Source organism: Chamaea fasciata, unplaced genomic scaffold (genome assembly GCF_029207755.1).
Source record: "Chamaea fasciata isolate MVZ Bird 193981 ecotype frontalis unplaced genomic scaffold, bChaFas1.0.hap1 SCAF_4, whole genome shotgun sequence".
Taxonomy (NCBI): Eukaryota; Metazoa; Chordata; class Aves; order Passeriformes; family Sylviidae; genus Chamaea; species Chamaea fasciata.
This window is the reverse complement of record NW_027094089.1, coordinates 5,631,522-5,656,348: the sequence shown is the minus strand read 5'-3', so window position 1 is coordinate 5,656,348 and position 24,827 is coordinate 5,631,522. Positions and strand designations below refer to the sequence as shown.

Here is a 24,827-nt window from a genome sequence, read left to right as displayed (position 1 = left end):
GAGGAGCATCAAGGATCAGACTGGGAGTGTGGGAGGTGGGAATGCAAAGAGAGGAGGAGGACCTGGAAATTTCTTTCTCACAGCTTCACGGATTGCAGTTGCTTTTGGCTCCTCCTTAGAGATCGTCCCTACCCTGAACAGTCCATATGTTCCTGGAGATTCTCAGAATCAGCTTATACAAAGTTGTGCTAAGGAGGCTAGAGACACCAGCAGTCAAATCTGCTAGATATTAAGCAGAGCTAGATGATGAAGCAGATGTTAGAATAGAGAGTGCAAACCGGTCTACAGACAGCCTTGCTGTTAAGAGCGACTTACAGGAGAGATTTATGAGTTTTCTCTAAAGCCTTAAAAAACCCAACCAAAAATTAATGAGGCAAGGCAAATAACACATAGCTTGAACAAACATGTGAAATCTTGGTTATGATAAGGTTGCATTGTTAAGCTCATGTTTAGTTATTCAATACAATACTAATGTCAAAAAATTAGTTTGGTACAATAGAGTATCATTGGCCCAGTCTTAGGAAAAAGCCACAGTGGCCCAGTATATCTAAACTCATGCCTAACTCAATGAAAATATACCCAAATCTAAGGAGACATCCTAAACCTGACACTTCACATGCATATAAACCACACCCCAGATAACTGCACACCTTCAATGAATTATTAAAAAAATATGAATATCGTCCTAATGCTGATATCCAACTATGATGGACAAAAGACTCTCTAACAGTTTAAAGTTAGAAAGTGTATGTTTAATTACGACGCCGGGCAGCGTGCGGGATAGCTCCCAAACACACGCGCACCTACAGAAGATCACAGGGTCTTTTTATGTACAGAAGTATTGAATACCCAAAACACAAATGTATATTCATGACTTTAGTACAACCCATTCCCTGCTTCGTATGGTAATTAGCCAAAAGCTATTAAGCATGCGTGGTTTATTCTTTGAAATGGGTCGGTGGTCTTTTTTATGGGGTAGGGTGTCAAAATGATGAAGTAAGTGAGTCTTCTTCGCTTTGACTTTTTAACCTTTTAGTGTTGCGTGACAAATGAATCCTGTTTTCCCAGGAGTACTTGATTTATGAATTCATTGTCCTTCTTGAAGCCTATTGATTAGTCAGAATACACAAACATAAGTTGACAGGCCTCATGATTTATCAGTTCCTTAAATCCGGCTTCTGCTTATCAAAAGGGAAGTCTATCTGTCTTACTTCAGCAATATCTGGTTTAACTAAAATCTTTAATTCTTCAAAATTAATGTTTCATTAAGAAGTAAAAAGAAATTTCTCAAAAGCAGTTCTGGATTACTGGTACAAAACAAAAGCAGAGATAAAAGCATGAAAAGAGAGCAGGCACTGGGAAAAAAAAAAAAAACAAACAGCAGAACAATAGGGCTTTATATTTTGCCTTGCACACTTCTTATAATCCTACTCTTGTATCAGGCAGTATTTTTGTCTGCCGTTTTCACCTTGTTCACATGAAAAGAGAGCACTAATGAGTTTCGTTTTCTTCCTGGATTAGCAGCCATGGTTATCTTGAGGTTCTGGGACTCAGATGCACAATGACAATGCTGACCTAAATTCAGGAAGACTTGGGTAGCTCATGTTTCCGAAAAACAAAGCCTGCAGCTAATCAATATGAACCAGGTTGGATGCTGTACCAGATTTCAAACCAGAGCTCCCACAGCTCACTCTGTTATTATTAAACTTGGATCATAAACATCCTAAATACATTCACAAATACAAGGGCCATCTTACACTGAACAGAAAGGAGTTGACACAGTCTGCATTTTCATTTGAAATAAAAAACTATGATATCCCCTAACAACATGCACTTTCAAAAAGAAATCAGCTTAAAAAGAAAAACAAAACATTCCCAATAACAAGCCAACCAAAACCCAACTCAAACATTAATAGTTTAAGGTATTAAATGACCTGAGTAGGCTTTGCTGCTGCATTAAGCTGTTTAATTACAATGCCGCAGTTAGTACCTGTTTAAATTATGTAATATTTAAGTAAAAATAACCGTAGCTTTCTAGAGTTTCTAGTGAATGCTGGTATTGTCTGGTAAAAACAAACCAAAACAATCAACCAACAACAAAAAACCCCACAACCAAACCCACAAAACAAAGCAAAAAACCAAAAAAGACACAACCCCCCCCAAAAAATAACAACAAAAGAAACCCCAAACAAACCAAACTAATCAAAAACCCCACAAATAATAAAGAAACAAAATCCTCTCACACCCCAAACAAAAATACCCACATAATTGCAGCAGGGTCTAAATCATAATTTACCCACACAGGCAAAAAAAATTACTTTCTGAAGTGGGATCAGTGTGATAGATATTGTAGGATTAATTCGTGTTTAATTTTTATGATACTTTATATACCTATATAGAGTTAGTTTGTGTGTTACTGTATAATGTTTTAAGCCTAAGGAATGCAGGGTTCTGGGAAGACATTCCTCAGCCGAATAGCAGAGAATCACCCATTAGCGAAAGAAAGGAAGGCACCACCCATGGGTGATGGAGTTGAGCACTGCCATCCTCGGCCAAGCGCTTAGCATCCCATATCCATCATCCCAATCTCATCAAGGACATACATCTCAAAACCTGGTTCCAGTAAACCCAGACATAAGTTTATGTCTCCCCGGAAAAACTATTCACCGAATTCACATCCAAAAAGGAAACCATAAGACTATGAATCGAGGACCATATTACACAAAGAACTGATGAAGTAATCGGTTGCACAAGCCAAAAAACTGTATAAAAATGGGGCCCTGCACACTCCGAATTTGTGAATCAAAGGGGGATTCTGTTCCATAGGGGGAGGATCTTCGGTTCACCCAGCGCTGATTCCCGGGATCGGAACTGAGCCTTTGTTGTGGTTTTATCGGGGTTTTTCTATTTCTAAAATTCTTGATTTTTGGTTCGTATCAATAAATTTTGTTATTAATATTTTTAATTCATGGATTCGGCTTATCATTTATAACAATCAGGATAACCCAAGTACTGGTAAAAGATGATTAAAGATCAACAGAAGGCTTTAAAGACTCTGGGAACAAGCAGTAAGCAAAGTTTTCAAGGGAGCAGAAAGGGGTGTCCAACATAGTGCCGCTCTTTCTGAGGAAAAGGATAGGTTTAGATAATTGAGAAAAGCGTCCCATGGTTGAACAGCTCTATTTTGACGATGTAAGTTCTCAATGCATTTAGAGCATTTGGTCATGAGACTGAGACTGAACCTTTGGCTCTGAAAGATGACATGCACTGGTGTGTATATCCCAGCACAGTAATGCAAAACCAGTCATCCCCATGTCACTGCTCCAATCTTCATAGGTAACACACCATTCGCAAACATTCTTCTCTATGGCAAGACTCATATAGTAGAAGACAAAATTATGCCCTATATAATTATTGCCATAAATATTTGTTTTACAAATAGATTATCTCATTTTTGAGAAATCTTCCGAAGTTCACAGAAATCCACTGTAATTTGGGATTAAGATCCACAGCCTTTCTGCAGCTGATGTAAAAGACCAATTGGCAAATTTAAAAAATTAATTTTCCCCCAGCAATTAGAACTTTCATACCTATTTGAAAATAAACCAGACTTGAAAATCTCTAACTACACAGACCTTGTAGCTGTTCTAACATGTAAGTGCTCTGTTCCCCCTGTCATTAGAATGACCAATTCCAAGACTACTCCATTAGGATGAAACTGACTCAGCCACGTACATAAATACTGTTATTTCAACAATTACGAGTGAACATCCTTGTAACACAAGACTTCCTTTACTTTACTAGGAAGTTCTGGAGAAAGACAAGATTGGTAACTATTAAAACACACAGATAAACGCTATCACCCAGATTTGCTTTAAGTTAAATGCAGCTTTGAAGTAGTCCTGGGATATTAGGCCATTCCCTAATTGAGGATTACTGTGGTCCAAGAGCTTTCTAATGCTTTTAAGCATATAGGTTTTATAAAGGTATGGCATAATCTATTGAGTGAACCATACCACTACCTAAACATTGTTTTAATCACTAAGTAAGACCTTTATACCAGGAAAAGGGGGGATTAAGCAATCAAAAAAGTATCATACACTTAATTACTTTGATGCTTTATTCTGAAGAGCTGTATTTAGGTTATAGTTCAAGCAAAGTGTTGGGGTCACCCCCACTCTGCTGTGTAATTCCCAACGTTTACCTTTAATCTCAGAAAAATCCAGTGCAGTGGCACTAAGCACCGCAGCAGTTACAGTCAGCGACACAGGGCAATAGTAAAACACAATTAGATACAGGTTCTCCAGTCCACAGTGACATTTTTATAAACGGAGGAGAAATCACTGCTGCTACTTAAATCAATGTTTAGGGCCTAAGATGTTTGCATGTAACAGTCCAGAGGCAATTATAATAGTTAAGTCAAATACATGCAGAAAACTTTCCTCAGAAGCCTGATGACAGCCCTCATAATCCTCATAATAATGTTATACTAAGTATAAATCTTGCTGACCATGTCTAAGTGGCACACACATGCTTACTAAATGCAAAACATTTCACAGTCTCTTAAAGCAGCCCGATGATCTCTCAATTAGCATTATTTCACATAAGCAAACCTCCTATGCCTTCCAGTACAGGATTGCCATGTCAGGACTTGATGGATTTTTACAAGTATCGCTATTTGAAAGAGCTGATTGTTAAAGCCCTAGACGACAAACGTTTCACAAACGAAATAAACAGTTTTGCACATACTAGTTTCTCTTTTATTTTCCCTCAATTATAGGTGAATCACAGTTCTCAACCTTTAAAACTAAACTTTGCAGAACAAAAGAAAAGGTAAGCTATTTTGTTGCAAATAATGCGACCTTGATAATGACACCCAAAGGTTTAAACAAAGCAGACCTTTGCAGCCTCTGCTTGAGCACAGCTGTGGGGTCAAGAGCTCTTGAGTATCATCTTAGCTGTGGGAACCGATGCGATTTAATAAAATGAAGCTAGGGAGCAAATAATTCAGAGATTCTCTGTTTTAAGTGAATAACTACTAGAAAGCAGCTTTGGAAGCATGAAAGTTTTCTGATTTGCTATATGACTCTTACACAAGCATGTTCAAACAACATGTACTTTCTCATGCTGGAAAAAAAATACGCAAACAGGTTTTAAGTACCGGGCATTTAAGGGCAGAGTTGTCTACTAAAGCATACTAAAGTGCATGCCACTGGTAGATCAACCTTGGCACTCCAGGATGAAAATCTAATGTACCTGGACTCCAGCACCGCAAACATGGGCGATGCCAAGGCACTTGAACAGGGCAATTAAAACATTTGTCTTCTGGAACTGCCTGTTCTTTGTTTTACAGTTCCCTGTTAACTTGAAACTTTCCCTGACCCAGTTAGCCAAGCCTAAGGCACGGCTGGAATCCACTCGGGATGTGCCAACATAAAGATTTCAGGAATTCTGTGTGCAACAAAGGCAGCTCAAGCCCCCGACGGCGGAGGAGCGCCCTGGCCGGGGGACACGCCCCACCCCCCGGGAATAACCCGGGTAAACAAACACCCCGACTCGCCGGTGTCATCTCTCCCACTTTCCACGTAGTATCGCACTCTCCCGGAAAGTACTTATCACGGAAAAAGTCACCGAGAGCCGCTTAATCCCGTTAAGAGAAAAGCCGATCCCCGGCCGAGTCCAGCTGTTCGCGCCGCCCAGGTGCGCGGCGGGCGCGGCACCAGTCTGGGGGGCCCCACGGGGCTGCGCCGAGTCAGGCATCCGAGGACAAAGGCGGCAAAGCGCTCCTGCGGAGCGCAGGATAGGGCGATAAAACCCATAGCACACAAAAGGAACGAGGAGAAGCCGAGCAGCCCGTGGCCGCAGCGTGGCCCCCGGGGCGGGGAGCAGAGGCACCGCCCGCGGGGGACAGGGGGTGCCGGCGGGCACCGCACCTGCCCGGCGGGAGGGAAGCGACAGAGAGCGCGGGTTCGGGGTGAGCATATGCCGGGGAGATACTCGCCTGCTCGCGGAGGGCGTCTGGCAGCGGGAACAGAGGTCCCAGAGGCGCCCCGGCGCTGGGACTGCGCCTTGCCCTGCCCCGCCGTTCCCGGAGCGGGCAGCGACGGGGCCGTCGAGTCCGAGTGCGATGCCGAGGCTGGGGCTGAGGCCGGGTCCGTTGTGGCCGCTCCCGCCGAGTCGGGCGATTTCCTGCGGAACGCGAGCAGGGGCGGCGCGGCCACGCCGGGGCGGGCTCCCGCCGCAGGTGCCGGCCTCGCCCCCAGGTGGGGTGGAGAGGGGAAGGATGCGGAGGGCAGGGAACGACTTAGGCTTCCCCCCACCTGCGGCTGCCACCCCTCCAATCCAGGGGTGCCTTGGCACGGCTCCCCCGGGCCACGCCTGCACACACCAACACCCGCGGCGGCGGCAGGGGAACAGGAAATACCGGTCGCAGCCCGGTGCTCCGCGCCGCTGAGTCACCGCGGCAAGGCCGCCCCGCCCCCCGGCTTTTCTCTGCCCGTCCCGTCTCCCGGCAGGGTACCGGGGCTCTGTCTCCCAGGCCTGGTTCCCGGCTCTGGCCTGGTCCGCCGAGAGCGGACCTGCGGGTGAGCACGGCAGAGCCCTGTCGCCGCTGCAGGGCGCACCATCACCCAGCCCCAGCGCTTGGGTGTGTTTTCCGTTTACAACAGTGTTTTGTTTGGAACCTGGGATCGTTGCCTATCTGAATCTTTCTAACGGGAAGACCTCTGCGAGCCTTTAACACCACAGCGTAGTGTTCCAGGTACGCTTCTAAATCTGGTCCTCCCGGCCCTTTATCACAGAATAGCTGCGGCCGATTTACTGAGAGCTCGGGAAGGCTCTGTTCATACCATCACTCTCAGCTGAAACACAAGATTAGCAGAAGGCAGGGTAGCTCCATTTCCAGGCCGGCACACGCCGCGTCACTCTGCAAGTCGACCAATACTGTTCCCGAAACGGTAATACACCACGAGAGAAATAAGACTCCAGGCTGGCATTCCACAGGTATCAGATTTCGGTAGCACGGCTGTCCTGTAGCCGGGATGAGAAAGGCAAGGCAAGGCAAAACAGCCCTGGCAGGATTATTTGGAGTCATATTTCTTTTGCATTGTGAAGCACTAAATGTCACCAGGAATTCCTTATCTGCTGTCTTATCTGGTGGACAGTTAAACCCCTTGCAAGCCCCTCTAAAATTAAACAGCACACTCCCACTCCTATCAGGCCCGCAGAACAAACTTACTTAAAGTTTTCTGGTTTGTTGCTATTTGTAGGTGAGAAATATACCAGATTCTAACAGCATTTCTAACTCAGATAAATTTCTTCCTTAATAGGTACTGTTCATGCACTATTTCTCACACAGAAACTAAGATAAGGAAGACAAACAGTATTCTCCATGAAGGGGCTGGACTTTGGAAGGAGGCCGTGAAAGAACGTATTTTATTACAGCAAATACGAAACTGCATTCAGATACTGTACGGAAAAGGTCTGCTTGTAGCTACTGTTAATAATTAACATGCATGTGAATACACTACCCTTCAAGTACCTATTTCAGTCTAAAAACCTCAACAGCAAAAATCAGAAGAGAAAAAAAAAGACTAATTCAGGGCTAATTCAAAAACTTGTTATTTTCAATCAGCTACATTCTAATTCTATGATCAGAACGTAATACAATATAGCTTTCAGGCAGAATCAAGGCACAAGAAATAGAAATTTAGTTTTACTTCCAGGTATGTGTCAGATCACTTGGTTTACACAATGGTGGATGCCTGTTTCCTTAATGAATGTTTTAAAACTTCATCTGTTAGTTCTCCAAATCTTTTATAACAGTTGCCTTAGGATATCTGGCTAACGGTTCTAAAATTCTGTTAATAGGAGTAAGACTATGGACACTTTAAATATATAACTGATTTTTTTTAGTACAACAGTAGAGAACAATGATGGCTATCAGAAGAGCCTACATCTGGAAAGTAATGCTTGCAAAATTATTGTGTTACTGATCATTTCACATAATTATGATTGATACCATTTTGAAATCAATTCAGCAAACTGAAGAGGGCAGCAATATTATCTGCCTTATTTTAAACATCTATTGTTTTCTTATCTGAACTTGTACGTCTTTCCCTAACCTGAATCCCCCCCCCAAAAGTTTGCAATTAGGAACTGTTCAGAACACTTTAATTGTTTGTGGCTTTGTTTATCCTATCCCCAGCAAAGCAATCTCCACTGGCCACCTCCCTCGGTAAAAGGCATGAAATATCGTCTTTGTTCTACAACTGCCAGCAGTAAAATTTACATAAAAGGCAATTTAGGATAGAGATGGATGTAACTCCCCACAACTTTTTCTTACCTTTATACAGGAATTAAAAAAAACCCTCAATAGCAAAATGGACTGGAACATGTTTGATTGGTTACAATTATAGTGGCGTGGTGTAAATTTAAAACACCATTTGCTAAAGGGCCACACTACGAAGCAGTTTGCCCCACATCTCTCCTTGCCTTGCCAACGACATCAGCTGTTGAGCAAAGCTAATTTCTTCATGATAGCCTATGCTTCTGCCCCTCCCATGCTTCCTCTTGAATGCTCTTCCAGGTTTTCTGACAAGCCTCTGTCTTCCTTCCCAGGACTCCCACATACTACAGAGCTGGTTAGCACAATCATGGAGTCCAACCACTAACCAGAACCTAAAAATAATCAAACACAAACTTTCCTGTAAAGCACCTTTCTCTTATTCTGCTACCTCCTCTTCAGGACAGTCCTTTATCGCATTTATTGAAGCTACCAAAAGACACTGGGAATTTTAAGGAAGTAAGATGTAATGATTTTATCACATGGAACAATCTTGGAAAGAAGTAGTAATGTCTTCTTACAAATTACACACAAGTGAAACAGAAAATGAACAAACAAACACTAGACAAAAACTCAGGCACTTAACTCCTGGCAAACAAAGGTGGTATTTTGTGATCAGTGCAGACTCTGTGCAATTCCTGCAGGCTTGACTATATGAATGAACTCAGACTTGAAAAGAACTCCTGGGCACATAGGAAACAATGAATTTTAGTAAGGCTGGACACACTAGGTCTTTCAGAGTGTAAGCCTGAAAAAAACCAAGGGTCAGATTAGCAGTTGGTGAAAATTTTGGTGTATCTAAAAAAAGGCCAACATACCCCAGTTCATGTGCTGAGCTTGGGCAGCCACTAAAGCTACAAATGGCAACACTCATCCTTCCAAAATATTCTGCACGTTCTCCTTCACTGACAATGGAGCAACTAAATTGTGGGAAAAAGTAATGCCCGTAACACAGTGGTTCTTATTTATACAGTCTGTACATAGTCAATATTTAATGACTGTCCTTCAGCTATTTCTTTTGGGAGAGGTGAAGCAAGAAACAACTGACATGATGTCCAGTGGGGAACTGTACAACAATCTTTTTATTCTGTAAGTTATGGAAGTAGAGAAACAGTACGGAAGCGTTACTTGTCTTGGAGCAATAAGCAGTCTGACATTAGCATCAGCGCTTGTTCTGTGCCTCCAATGTATGAGTGTGACGGCTCATGGGGAGTTCTTGCCCCTACTTACAATTTGCTACAAGTATTAAAACAAAAAATGAGTCATGTCCTATGATTCATTTGGTACATTGAGATAAACCCCATTCTAACTTGCTGACACTGTTTATCTTTACCAGTTAAGATTAAATACATTTGTTACTCAGATACCTAAACCCAGGAAATTGTTTGCATAAGTAGCAGAAGCATTACAGATGAAGGCCAAGGTATATAGACTGTGAAAGCTGAACTGCTCTTATAAAATCCACCTCGACTGGCCACACTTGGACAGAATCTTTCCAGTATGTGTTTTAAGAAACAAAAAGAATTCAAAAATATGCATATGTCTGTGGCCTTCACCCTGATCATCACACCTTTACATAATGAATTAAGAATTCTACATGCAATTTTATTTTGGTATAAACATTTCTGCCAGATGTAAGGGAATGGAGAATGAACTTCCAAATATCAATCAGATGCATGTGAGCGATCATACTGCATGCAAATACTTAAGAAAATAATTTTTTGCAAATCAATTGAAAAAAATAATTATATGTGGTCAGGCAAAGGAATAACCAGCTATCCTCAATTCAAGTATCAAGTCATTAACTTCTACACAAATGTGTTTAAATGACTAACTAAAATTTTAGAAGATTGAGCTAAATATTATAAAAGTAACTACATAAAAATACGTATTTCCATATGCTATAAATTATTTTCAGTGTTCTAAATTCAGAACAGCAAAAACATACTCTATTTTTACCTCCCTGTACTTTTTTTTTAAAAAAAACCCCATGCTTTACTCTTATATTCCTAAGATCTGGGAGTCATTGTATTTATCTCATTCTGTAGAGCAGAAATTTATATTGATTGTAAAGCATGCACACAGCATGCACCATTAACCAAGAATTACTTCCATAGAAATGTTTCCCTGTTTAGTAGTGGGAAAGAGCAGGTAACAGCGCTTATACTCTAAATGCAAATACTGGGCAAGAACACTTTGCAGTTATTGTTTTTCAATGATAAAATACATCCTTACCTGTCAAGGTAGCTAGAGAATCATGCCAAACTAACATCATGCATCAGAGAAAACAGGAAGAAAAATACTGTGCACTGAACATCTTTTCATATAATCTCCAAGAGTATGGTATAATTTTTCCCTCATGCATTAGTCAAAAACTTGGTCCTTCCCATTTTATAGGCAGTTAAAACCTCCAAGTTGTAATATTAACAGGCAGTTAAAACCTACAAGTTGTAACTTTACAATTATGTAAAGTTAACAGCACAACTGCTAAAGTGCTGCCATTCATGATTTCTTTTAAATGTTTCTGTTTTAACATCTGGAGTATATAGTTTATTTCCTTCACATATTTAATAGCCAGACAAAGATAGCTTCATCAGCCTAAGAACCATACTTGATACTAAAAAATTTCTGCATCAGCATGGTGCCAGGGGGAGCCTTGCTGTATCATGGTGATAAACAAGATAAAACCACTTAAGAAATGCAGTAGAATAAAATTAGTGCAAATTTTCATCACCATGAACTTAATTTTGCTCAGCTCAAAAAAAAAAGTACATTTTTTTTACTCTTTGAAGAACAAAATGGTAGAGAAAGAGAAATGCGCAGTAACAGAACAAAATGTTTGCAGAGACATTGCTGTACAGCTTAAACTTCACATACTAGCCTTTCCAGGTCCATATCATGCTCAGAGCCACAAAAATGTCTAAGTAATTTAAAGTTTAGCTCAAAAAAAAAAATCCTGAGGTGACACAAACTACAATTTAGAATTTGGAGAATAGCAAGTTCTGCAATACTATAAAAAAACCTGCCACTACACACATTATGACATGTTAAATGTGACTATATGCTACAATAGCCACAAATTTTGAGGTGCATTCATAGTACCACAATTTATGGCAATGTAACTCACAGACACTTCTCATTTTGGGTGAATGTTTCACCAGAAAAAGGTCAGTGTTTGTGTGCTGGTCAGAAGTCACCAGGTGGTCAGCCCTTACATGCAAACAAGTCTATAGACACTAAAAATTCATGACTTCTGCAGAAAGAAAGCAAGAAATTACGTGACAGGATGGGCAACCTCAACCACGTGTACTACATGGGCACAGATTCAAACAGCACACAGAAATCCAAAGACTGAGCACTAAAGAAAAAATACATTATTTTCATTTTTGTTGCACAACATATTGATGCCAAGAAAACAACAGAATTAAGTTCAGATACTTCAACCCAAGAAAGAGCTTGACTTGAGGTTAAAGTCTTTAAACTTCCATGAGGTAGAATACAATCAAGTATCTTCTTTCCCAGAATATATTAATGAGGACAAATCCAATTTAGTTTTTAAAGCTGTTGAAATCTCTTTTGATAGTAGTTCATGAAGAGATACTCTGTCATGAGAATACACCCAACTCCGTCCAGTCCAATCATAGCGCTTGGGCCCACTAGAAAAAAAAAACAACAAAACATCATACACTGTGTAAGTACAGATTATTTCAGGAGACCTGCTGGAAGCCTGTATGCATAATGTATGCCACAGAGTGCCCAAGAAAAAAGAAGTAACAGATAGCATGGGGAACGGCTGGTGGGCAGTCTGAGGAAGTGGAGCAGAAAAGGCCTGATATGTCAGGAACTAATGGGCCATCAAACAGATGTATCTGAAAAGGTGACAAGATACATCAGTCATTTCTAGGGGAGACAAGCACTTTCCCTTCCTGCCATTGGCACTGATTTCCCACCAGTTTCTTCCTTTATCCCATTCTTCCCTCACAGATATAATTTTCTTGCACACAAATATCACAACAGATATTTGTATAATTCTGGATTAATGCCACTGATTAGTTCTTGCAGATATTCTAAGCACAGCAAAGGACAAATATTTTCATTTTAGATGCAACAAAATAATTTAGCCTCTGAAAGCAAATACATTTGCATGTGGGAGACTTACAATGAAAATGCTATTTTTCTCTGCACTATTATATTGTTACTGGCTTGGTTTTTCCAGGCCTACATTAAGTATCAAGAAAGAAACTTGAACACCTACGTTCTACTCCAGATCTTGCTATCCACCCAGTTTTCCACATGTCAAATAAGACAATGACCGAAAGGTACTCACTGCTGTTAACATCAGCTGAGCAAATAAACCAGAAAGGAATGAAATGGTTATCTGCGATATACAGATAAACCCTTGATCTTGTAAGATATATGCCTTGGAACTCAGTCAACATGCCAAGCCTGCTAGAAAACAGACTATCCTATAAATACATAAGAACAGTCTGTAGGTTCCTTATCTACAAGCATGAACACTGATCTGAACCTTCACTATCCTGAGTTACTCACAATAGTCAAATGAAGAACTTCCCAACCACTAATCAATGTATGAGAAGTTACAAAGGCAAGCATAAATCCAAGTCACTTTCACTGAAATCTCAATTTCTTTATCAGAAATGATAACTGTTTGAATCGGGGTTATGTGCTCCAGTTATTTTACTAAGTATTTCTCACTTCACCTTTTGCAGCACAAGCGTATGTTTATACTCTCCTGCACCTAGAGAATGATGGAATGGGATCCTGTCATTCATGCAAATCAGGCTAAGGCAGACTCATTTAATCAATGACAAAGAAATATGTATGTTATCTGAACTGGCTTTACATATTATGCAGTAAACATCAGTGATAAGGTTAGCATATGAAACACCTTCATAGTTCTATGTATCTACAAAACACTGTACAAATGTGACTTTTAAATTAACAGTTTAAGCAAAGATCTGGTGAATTCTATAAAATGCCTACAAAGTTAAATATAGATTAAATGTATTTCTCATGGAAAGTCTGCATGTATGTTTCAACCATAAGATAAAAGAATTAAATTATCACATTAAAGTATTGCTAATAAAATATTCTGTAAGGTTGAAAAGTCTTTCAGTCAGGAACTATGTTAAATTACTGTAATCACACTGCTGGCAGGTTGCACACATCCCCTTGTGCCCTTTTTTTGTAACTGTCAACTAAGTAAAATTTTCACTTAGATGTACAGATACTCAACAGCAAACAGATGGCCAAAATAAATTCCAAGAAAAATGTCTCACATCTTGACAATTTTGTCTCCTCTGGGATATATTCTTAAAGACTGAAGGTCAACACTTACCAAAATGACCCAAAACATTCAATGTGATTACTGGCACAACATTTACTTCCTTCACCTCCCAGCATATTGCAGTTAAGAAGATGACAGTTCAGATCATACAGTATTTGCTGGAGCTGCCTTTCAGAAGTTAGGAAATAAGTGAACACTTAGCATTATGTTCCAGGAAATGCCACTGTTTAACACAATGCCAGTTAAGGGAGTATAAAAAGAAAAAACTTAATTTTTTTTCTCAACATCCATATTCCAGGACATGTATGTCTTAGCTCAACTGGAGCTGAACAGAAGGAATCACCTGACTTTTGGTTTTCATAAACCGATGAAGTCCATGGATCAGTGATGCAAAAATCTTTTAAGGTGGTTCCTTCACCAGTAACACTTATTAGCTCCCTGGGTTTCCAGGGATAGTGCCAAAGAATACAGATTTTTTTTTGGGGGGGTGGGGGGTGGGGGGGGGGGAACGGACAGCTACAGCATTTTCCCACTTATCTGGCTGCCCTCCTGCAGAAACCAACCAGAAAACCTGGAATGGATTAAAACAGCATCAGAAAAGGCAGAGGAAGCAACTAGCTAAGGCTTCTGTGAAGTGCGGATGCTTGACAAAAACAACCAGCATGGGCATACACAAACATGTAACGCAGGAAATCCCACAAGCTTGAAAGGGAAGGAGCCACCCTGTCTAAAACACAAAGAGAGGTTTAGATGATGACATCATCATCGCTCTTTTTCCAACAGAAGCTTTGTTTGTTTCTTTTTAATCACTGCTGGTTACACTTCCTGTAAGTAGGTAATGTACCTGAAGACAGTGGTTTTGGGCTGAAACAATGTATGAAAATTCTTTGTAACACATTTCCTGTATTAATTTAGGTATGCCAGTAATACTGCAGTGTCCCCCAAACCCCTGTATCAAACCATTATTGAACATTTAGATTATATCCTGTTTCGAGAATATACAGAGTAGAAGGGTTAGTTACAAAAAGAATCTTACAAAAGATGATCTTGCCATGCTATAAATAAGGAAAAGTACATTTCCATCCAGTCTGCAGATATTATGTAACTAACTTACACATAACTTACCTAGTGGGTGAGGACAGCCAAATCTGCCGGTTTGGTGTTTGCTTATTGATTACATATGTTCCCATGTCTCCACCCAATTTAACTGTTAGTACTCCACTCTTAAAAGACAAAGAAAGTGAGAAATAAAAAATTTGTATCCTGTTATTTTGACAACAATTACTTCATCTGCAGCGGCAGAAAATTGTATCAGATTCTCAACCATCTCCCAAACAATAACAGCTAGAGAGAATAATCATTACATACCAAAAATGTAAGTTAATGCCTAACATATCTTTGAGTCTGATACAGACTTTAAATCTTCTCATCAGAGTTTGGTTTTAGTGTGTATCATTCACAATGGTACTACTTAAATAATACTCTTGAGCTTGGACTTGGCATCTTTAAAGGACCAGACCACTGCAATTCATTTTGCAATGATTAAAACATCATCCAATAACAACTTTTTTATATTAATGAACAATGCAGGACTGGTGTGGTTCGAAGTCAAGAAGTTTTATGTGTCATTGCTGGATTTCTGAGCCACGCAATTTTCCTTTTCTTCAGTAACTGTAACAGTTTAACAGGGAATAAACACAATTTTTCTTGACAATTCTGACTCATACCTGAAAAAATGTTCCAGTTCTAAATCCCATGATTCTGGTTTTCCATGAGTCTGGTTTTGCTTTGGTTATGCCACCTTTAGACCATTATCCTAGTGAACATTTTTTTTCTCTTTCTTGCTCACATTTCTGACTGACAACGTGATTCTTGTAAATGACAAAAATATTTTTTGTTCTGATTTTAGGAGTGAAAAAAACAACAATATTTGGACTGGAGTTGATCTAAAGGTGATTTGAAAGATACTAATTAAAAAGGGAAACATTTCTACAGAATGCAATGTGATGATTCAGATAATAATTTATTTAGTTCACAGTATCTCAAGTACTTCAAGCCCTATAGCACAATAAAGCTCCTTTAAGGGTATCATACTTTTCATGTTTTAGTCAGAAGATACTACTAGAGCTATCTATCATTGCTCGGGCTATTTGCTATATATAAACACTCACTATGGGGAAAAATACTTCCAGGTATGAGTATTTACTGCCTGCCAACACACTCTGTAGCACAAGCAGCAACTCAAAGCTTCCTTTCCCTACAAAGTAACTCAGGGTTTGTGGTTTCTGACATACCTCAAGTATCACCAGGCATAAAATAATTTTCTCAGGATCTGATTTTTTACCTTAGTTTCCATGTTGTTTCTGTGCTTGTTAAGGCATTTAGATCTCTGATCAAAACTACAAAAATAAAAAGGTCTCCTGCTTAAAAGTCCTGTCAGGTTTGTTCTGCCAGTTATTTCTATTGGACATTAGTACGGTGCACAGAAGAACAAGAACAAGCTACTTCTCTGGTTGTCAGAATTTCAAGTTCTCCATACCTCAGTGGTCTTAGAATTGCAGAGATACAGCAGAGTAAGAACAGGATGGAGGATAAGGCCTGCATAATGATGTACAGGTTTCAGCATTCTTCTATGTGGTTTGTTATGCCATACTAAGTATTTAGCACGATGTTATGGTACATGTTTCTATAGAAACACTATCAGTAAACAGGTTTTCAAAGAGTTAATAAAAAATTATGCTATTATTTATACTGTGTCAGCTGTTAGAGAGTACTGTTGATCTATCCTTGCAAAGTAAACAGAAGTTAACCTCTACTTCTGTGCTGTAAACATTTGCTCATACATTTTAAAGTACTTCTGAAATACTACAAAATATGACTTGAATTTTTTAAAGAACTTAAATTGCAAGATACTTTTACCATATTTTATGAAATACTGCTGTACATGTTCTGTACTACCGGATGAATGTTTGCTAGTTTCTGGAAACAAAAAATATTCTTCTAAAGAGATGTTTTTTCTCCTGAACACGATGATACAAATTACTCAAAACAATCACGTTTATAACAGAGCAGACCTTTATCACATTTGCCACCTTGTGGCTTCTTGCAGCACTGACCGTTTGTTTAGAATTAAAACTTGGGCTATTCAACCTTCCGCTTTCAACAGCAATGACAGCATACTATTAATTGTGATCATCCAGACTATATAGCAAAGGACCACTGGAAAAAATTAAGACTTAGAATTATTATTACCTCTTGAGCTTCACAAGTCAATGTCAAACATAATCCACCATACAGCAGACGAAGAAAAAAATTATGACATGGCTCATCAGCTTAACATAATGAAGTGTCTAAGGATATTAAAGAGGTAAATTTCAACCATTTCTAATTTTTGTCCTAGGATAGTTAAATGAGGCTAATAGGTGCTGATATCCTAAAACATACTGAAGAGTAATGATTAAACAATGCCCTTTACCAGAAAAGCAGTTAGCTGTAACATTATCTACATACTTAATTAAAGCAACAAGTAGTATTTGCTAAACAGAAAGCTATTGGCAATATATTATTTTATATCCCAGCTATCAGAAATACAGAATAAAAAATTATGATGACAAAGCTACACATAAGGAAGTCCAAAACTATAGACTTCTGTTTTGGTTTTGTATTTTGCACAGTGAAACCCAAACCATTCAAATCAACATCCGGGAACACAAAACCTTAACTGACAGTGACAGCAGAAAGCAATCTCATTGTGGTAAGACATGAAGAGGGAGCAATAGTTTGTGATCTCAAAAAACTGCAGTACTGAAAGACCTATGTAGCAGACAGTAGTGTAGGGAGAAACAGCACTCTTCTCCAAGCCATGTTGAGGGCTGTAACACATAGATCACTTCAGGAACTGAATTTTTATCAAAACTAATAAATTCCCTATACCAGTAAACCAGACATTTCTAATCTGAGTCTGTCACTCCTGTAAAAGAATTTGAGTGGCTGACTCCTGAAGGCTCGAGCCATGCAATGTCTCCTGCGACACCCGCCTGCTGCTTCTCTCCACCACAGGCTGGTACCAGTAAAGCCAGGACAAACATACACTACCTGGTCAAGAAAAATGCTGCTTCTACGTATTCAGGGCAAGCAAAGAAACTCCTCTAACAGTTACATATGATGTACTATGCCATGTAGGCCTACAGTTCTAGCATTCACCAGCAGGGAACTGATTGCTGTGCCAGATATCTATGCCTGTTTGGGAAAATTTACAGACCAATGTGAAATTAGAAAACAGTTTCCATCTCCTCTTGTGCTCATTTATTATTTTATATTATGTCTTTCTCTAAATATGAAACTTTTTAAACTCCTAAATCACACTTCTTGTATGTTATTTTTCACCAGAATTGCTGCCCCAGTCAGTATACAATAAAGGTGTAAAAACATTGTATTTTCAGCACTAAGGTGACTAATCTAAAATTCTCCTTCAAATAATAGGAAAAAAACCGTACAATTATTACAGTGGTAATATAATGTTTAAAACATACCCCTAAAGAGACATCATAATCTTCTGGGGTAAAAGGTTTATCTGTGAGGTCTTCAAAGAAATCTGCTAAGGAGTCCAGTGTTTCTTCAGCCAGTTTCTCATAGGTGGTCTCATCTAAAGAGCTACAAACGACACAAAAGTCCATAATTAAGAGAAAAAGCATGGAAGACAGCATTTTATCTACAATAAAAACATACCAAGACCATGACTTTGGATGAAATAGTAACCATGAAATGATCTTATAAAACAAGCAGTCATTCTTTTTAAGGTGATATAGGTGATAATCCACCTTATAAACAGAGATGAAATTTTGGAATTAATTGGTATCAGAGATCACTTAACTGAAAAAAAAGGTACTTAATTCCTTAGATATACTAACCCCCATATAGTAAACAGCAACAGATTTCAAAGTAAGGCATATCTATGAAAGGACTTAGTGTAAGAACTGTTTAGTTTTGAACTCGACCAATAGAGACAAAAGCATCTCCCATTTAGGAAAACATGTCATTTGGCTCTACAAAGCTTCCTGTAGCCATACACTGTTTAGAAATGTCAGGATCACATGTCATGTTTATGTATACCATTTGCCTTCTTAATTGGAATTAGCCATGCAACTGGTAATTAGATGTTATTTAAACGGTGCTTATGAACTTACACTTATGAATTACAGTCTTCTCCAGAGAGTCTCAAAGCACCCTTGTGGTTATTACATAAGGCTTAAAGCACCTGTGAGACTGCTCCTCTTGTCCTCTTCAGTGGAACAAACTGTAGAACAGTTTAATTAACTAAGTACAATTAAATCCCAGAAGTTGTTCCATTTCTATCAGTGTCAGCTTTTAACTGAGTGTGTAAATGGGCCCCCCTACCAACAAACACTTCAGTAAAATAATCTCAACTTTTGCTAATGCTTATGGCAATGAAATGGTTACTACGGGCTGAGTATATAACATATATTAGCTCCTAAGAGAAAACATATCTCTTTAAAAAGTTTATTATCCAATTACTGAAATATGCCCTATGTCACTTAATGCCACGGATACCAAAAAATGCCTTGGGGCATGGAGAACAAGAAAGCCTTTGGATCGAGCAGGATTCATGTACTGGCTCAGGGTCCACTTTAGGCACTTAAAGGCAAGAGCCATTTCAGACATCTGCACAATCCTTTACTGTCTCCAACAGCAGTCTCCAACTGTTGCATCAGAATGGGAGAAGTCTGCAACAGATGCCGTGTCACCTCCTCTCAGAACAAGCAGAAATTTGGCATACATGAAATGGTGCTAGACACCTGCATTTAGGCACACAAGTTATTTGCTATGCAACTTCCCAAATTCACAAAAAACGTTTTTAGCTGAAACTGCAGTTGTCCTTTACATCAACATTACATTAGCTTGGTAGTCTTAGTATGTGTATAAGTTATTCTAAAATACATAAGCAATATTTTCATATGAATATCTCAAATTGCATTTTTACCTTGTGTCACTCAGAGTTCCTGCACTTCTCAAATTCATGAACCAAACAGTCTTGCTCTTCACATCTGAAGAACACTGTAATTGCTGTTTAAAGTAAGCAGAAGCAAAATAGAATTCAAGTTAAAGTAAAGAATTATAAACTATGCATTTATCACATAAATTAAGCAGCTCTTTGAAGTCCTTTCCATCCTCAAGTAAATGCTCATACTGCATATTGCAGGGCTAATATGGAAGCAATTATGCAGCTTTAAGTCTTAGGATGATTGAAGCAAACTGGAATATTCCTTGTCTTCATCATACAAACGAATGGAAAAAAAACCCCACACCCTCTCAGTCACAGAAGAATGAACTTGGAAAACAGAATTATTGTAACTTTTCTATTGTTCTTCTGCAGAATTACTGAGCAACTTCAGACAATTAAATGGTTTAGGCTCAGATTTTCATTAATATTCACTACTCAGACGCTACACTACCTGCAACATGTGTCCTTCTGCTGGAAGTCATGAACATACTAAGCTGAAATAAACACAAACCCTGAATCTTCCTTTACACACAAAAGAGCCAAAACCACTTCAGATTCCAGACTCCCAAATTATGGAAAAGCTGTATTGCCACACCAGCAGTATCAGACACAGACGACCAAATGGGCAACCCGCCTGAGGAAAACCAATACAAGCATGAAAATAAAGCTAATGCCCAGGTCAGACACAGTAGCAGAATTCCTTATGCTATCCACCAAGAAAGGAAGATAGCATGATTTCCATTTTCCTCCTAACCGGCGCTGACCATTTGGTTTAACTGTAAAACAGCATTCGTGATTACTTCCTGTGTACTCGTGCAAGGTTCTGAAAACTTCAGACTGAGTTGAAAAGCAAGTTACATTTGCAATGAAGCTATGTCAGCCTCTCTTCAAGCACGGAGGAGCAAAACACACGTCGATCTCTCTCCATGTCCTGTGACATCTATCCAGCGGTATTACCAATGAGCTGCCTGTTAGTCCAAAACCACGACACAGGCAGAAAGGACAGAACGGCGAAACAACGGCACAGGCCGACAAACGGTGCTTACATCTTTGACCTGCTGACAGGTTTGTCTACATCTTGACATGTTTGACTACCTGCACCCCTTACCCTACGGCATTTTAGACACGCTTAGAATCAAAACTTTCAAGACCACGAGCACGTTCAGGATCCCTCCAGGCTGAGAGGCTCTAATTCCAGCAGTCCGTACCTATACTCGGTCTGCGACTGGAGGCTGCCAACAGCGGTGCCAGCTCGCAGCCGCCATATGCCTCCACGTACCACACCCGGCCGAGGGCGGCCAGCACCGCCTTCTGCGCCTGGAGAGGGGCACCAGAGGAGTGCACCAGCTCCCGTGTGAGGCAGCTCCCGAGGCACGGAGGGAAGGAGAAAGTATGAGGCAGGCGGGAGAGAGGGAAGGAGGGAGGACGCGTCCCGCTGCCGGCCGGCCTGTAAGGAGGCCCGGCGGCGGCGCTGGCTGCCCTGGCTCACCTCCACCTGCTTAGAGCCTGCGGCCAGCTCCGGAATCCCCGCTTGCCGCTCTTCCCTCGCAGCCCGCCCGCCCCAGCCGGCGCTCGGCCACAGCGGCCCCGCCCGCCGGCGCTCAGGCCGCGCCTCGCCCCCACCATCCGCCCGGCCCTCGCTCACCATGCGGCCGCTGCCAGCGGTGGCTATGCCCGCCCTCGGGGCGCTCCTGGTGCCGCCGCGTCGCCGCGGCCCCACCGCCGCCCATCTCGCGGCGCGCACAGCACACGCCACCCCCGCCCGCCACATGGCGCCCGAGCCGCTGCGGAAGCGGCGGGGCGTGGCCACGGCGGCGCGAAGAGACCGGGGGGAGCGCGCGGGGCCGGGCGCGGTGGGGCGCGTTCGGCCGCGCGGGAGGACCGAGGAGACAGGCGGCACCCTCGCGTTTTTCCTTCTTCCCAGCCCCTGCTGGCTCCAGCCTCAGCAGCGCTAGGATAAATTAAATCCAAGGGCTTTGCTACCGAAATAGCACAGGCGTATCAGAGCCGAGCACGGTCTGTCCGCCTGGCGAGGTTTGAAGGCTGCGGCGGTTTCCCCGCCAGCCTTATCCCGGCGTTGTTCTCCCGGCGCTGTTCTCCCGGCGCTAGCACGGCCTGGTACGGCTGTCCCTAGGAATCGGGTGCTGGGCCCGGTGTGCTGCTCAGCCCTCGGGGAGATCTCGGCTGCGGCGGCCACGTAACGCGGCTGCCCGCGCTGAGCGCCTTCACCTCGCTCTGTTCCCAGAGCACGCAGTAATCGCTCGTGGGCGAATCTCTGCAGGCATCTGCTCAGGCAGAGCGGTCTCTGGCGAGATTTACCAGGAACTGGAGCCTGGGAAGAGTAGCAATTAGAAGCCACACTGTGCACCAAGCATTCACTCAGGGGACTATTATAATATGTAAATATATATAAGTATATAAGTATATAAATGGTTCCAGGACTATTTTCTGTGACCGGAAGTATTCTGTTCTACGTCCTGCAGGTAAAATGTTTCGCTGAGCCAGTGAAGGGAAAATATCACACCTGACATTTGCTACTAAGTTGCATAGATGCTGGTGATGCCGTACTATCAGCAGTATGTGAAGATGTAGTCTCAGCCAGACGTCATATTGTTACTTAAACTGAGAAATAAACTAGGTTTGCCAAGTAGATGAGAGGTAAGAAATAATTCCTATAAAAAGGCTTCTTAAAAAACCTGCAGTTTCTGTGGGAACACAGACAACTTCAGAGCCCTCCACAGGGCAGGACCAAAAGATGCAGCCACTGCTCGTAAATATGGAAAGCATACAAGTATTCAGAAGCTCACCACTGGTTACTGTGAGATATATTTTTATATTTCAAAAACTCTTAATTAAAGTGACATCTGGGTGCTCTGAGCCACCTGATCTAGTTGAAGATGTCCCTGCTCATGGCAGTGGGGTTAGACTAGGTGACCTTGAAAGGTCCTTTCCAATCCAAACTATTCAATTGATTCTGTGATCTTCCACCACACTGGGGGAGAGGTTATCAAGTTTCTCACCAAGATTTGTAATTTTATAATAATTTTCTGTAAGCCAAAATTATTTTACTCTACACAAGAGGAAAAAGCTCAAACAATTCAAGCCACTTGCACAAACTTTAATTGAAATTATGAAGTCTGTTTTAGCTAAAAGCTGTACCAAACTGTTATCTAACTTAGCCAGCTTTTTGTCTCTTTTCAACAGGCTCCTGTGTCTTTCTTTGTTACCAGTGTCTTCCCAGTTTGTTTCTTTCGCAGTGTTCTTGTTGTATTTTGTGAGAGATGTTTTCACACATCAAGCAGATTTAAGACACTCTTTAGTTCCTTGAAGAGCAACCCATTCTTAGCCCTGCCGGGAGAAACTATTTACATTTCTACAGAAATAATGGTTTACATGCTTGTATGAACAAATTACTTATATCAGACCACAGAATACATAGGTAAAGCAAACGACTGATTTTTCATACCTTGGTAGGGAAGGGGAAAAACAGCTAGAAGGGTGGAGGAATACTTGTTCTTTTATGCAGCATTTAATCTATTTAAAGATCGTGCTTATTTATATAACTTGCCTCTCCTATTAAAAGAACCTCAGGTGTTTTCTGATATTATCCAGTTAGTTCTACAGTGATGTTTCTCTAGTCATTCAAGTCATACACAACTCAATAGGAAATGTTTATCTTGTGTCTAAGTTTATGACAAATCAATGAATTAGTGTGGATTAAATATTTTCTCTAGTACTAGCAATTTCACATACCCAATCTTTTAAAAAGTTAAAAACAGTTAATTCAAGTGTTAATTAAAGTTCAAGTTAGTGAATTTTACAAGATGCTACTACCAAGCAAGGATCAGTCACACAACTTCTAAAGGGCTCAAATTAGGGATTAGCAATTTTAACAATTATTTTTTAATGGTTTTCATCTTGGTTTCTCTCCCTTAGGCTAATGTTGTTCATGTCACAATATTGGTATCAGTATCTTTTTATGCTGGTGTAAAATACCTGTGAAGGAGTTCCAGATGCAGAAGTGCTGCAGGATCAGGCCCCACACATTCAGCCTGGAAAGTGCTAATAGTTTTTTTACTTTAAGCAAATGGATGCATCACTGGAAATATTTCAGCAAACTGCTTCTACAAAGAACAGGGGAAGTATGCTACTGATTACTCTTTTATCACTGTCTAGTAGAAGGGTTTGGGAAAATACCGTTGAGTTATATGAAATTAAATTGCCTGAAGTATAAGCAGAGCCAACAAGAAAATAGATGCTGGGATATGTGTGCTTTCAAACCACTGAATTATAGTACAAGGACACAAAGTGGGGTTTTTTGTTTGTTTGTTTGGCTGGGGGTTTTGTTTGTTTGGAGGTTTTTGTTTTATTTTTTATTAACTGAAGGCAACTATTTGGTGATACTACCACCTCTGAATGCCATATGATTAAGACACAACTCAGATAACAAAAATTTGGAATTATTCCATACTTTTCTCAATGCTGGCATAAACTTGTGCTTTTTCATTCTGAGCAGCTTGGGGCCAGAGTATTCAGATACCACTGCCCACGGATAGCCCATGTCTGTGACTTAATTCTTCTTTGCTCCCTGTGGCAAATTCCATCTGGAGAAACAGACGAATACATTACTTTAATACTCCTAGGAGTTGGTTATTGCCTTGATTTTTTCAGCCTTCTGATGTTTTGCATTTCTGTACTGAAGTTCTCACCTTGTAACATAAACAAAGAATGATATTTTGTAAATCATGCATTCCTTCCTGGGGGAAGGAGAAATTGATGGACTTCTGGTTTGACCAGTGGGGTCAGAGAGGTGTCAACTCATCCCCCAATCCCTGATCAAACTCCAAAGACTATGTAAGTCTTTATAGAGATCCTAAAATAAACCTTCTTTTCTCTCATCCTCACAGCTGGATGGTGTGAGTGTGGTTCTTTCATTTCCATCTGGTGACAGTTGGTTATGCCTTATGTATGTTATTTTTACTTGACATGATCTGCCTCATCAGCTCCACAGGTATAAGTCTTTAAATTTTCATCAAGTGCTACCAACATGAAACACCAATGCAAGATGAAGAGAAGCAAAATACTTAAACATAAAATTTTCACATCCCTACAAACTCCTGTGCTCTTTGATGTTTGAAAATTTATACCATTTT

At 40.6% G+C, this 24,827-nt stretch overlaps 1 protein-coding gene across 1 annotated transcript; it reads right to left on the bottom strand.

The window, feature by feature from the left end:
* Positions 1-8,793: 8,793 nt before the first annotated feature.
* On the bottom strand, positions 8,794-21,451 carry FXN (frataxin). Its single transcript, XM_066180776.1, has 5 exons — positions 21,320-21,451; positions 19,654-19,736; positions 18,185-18,305; positions 14,778-14,875; positions 8,794-12,000 (listed from the first exon to the last, which is right to left on the bottom strand). The coding sequence occupies exons 1-5, from the start codon at positions 21,443-21,445 to the stop codon at positions 11,847-11,849; spliced, it is 582 nt and encodes a 193-aa protein (XP_066036873.1). The 5' UTR covers positions 21,446-21,451; the 3' UTR covers positions 8,794-11,846.
* Positions 21,452-24,827: the final 3,376 nt, after the last annotated feature.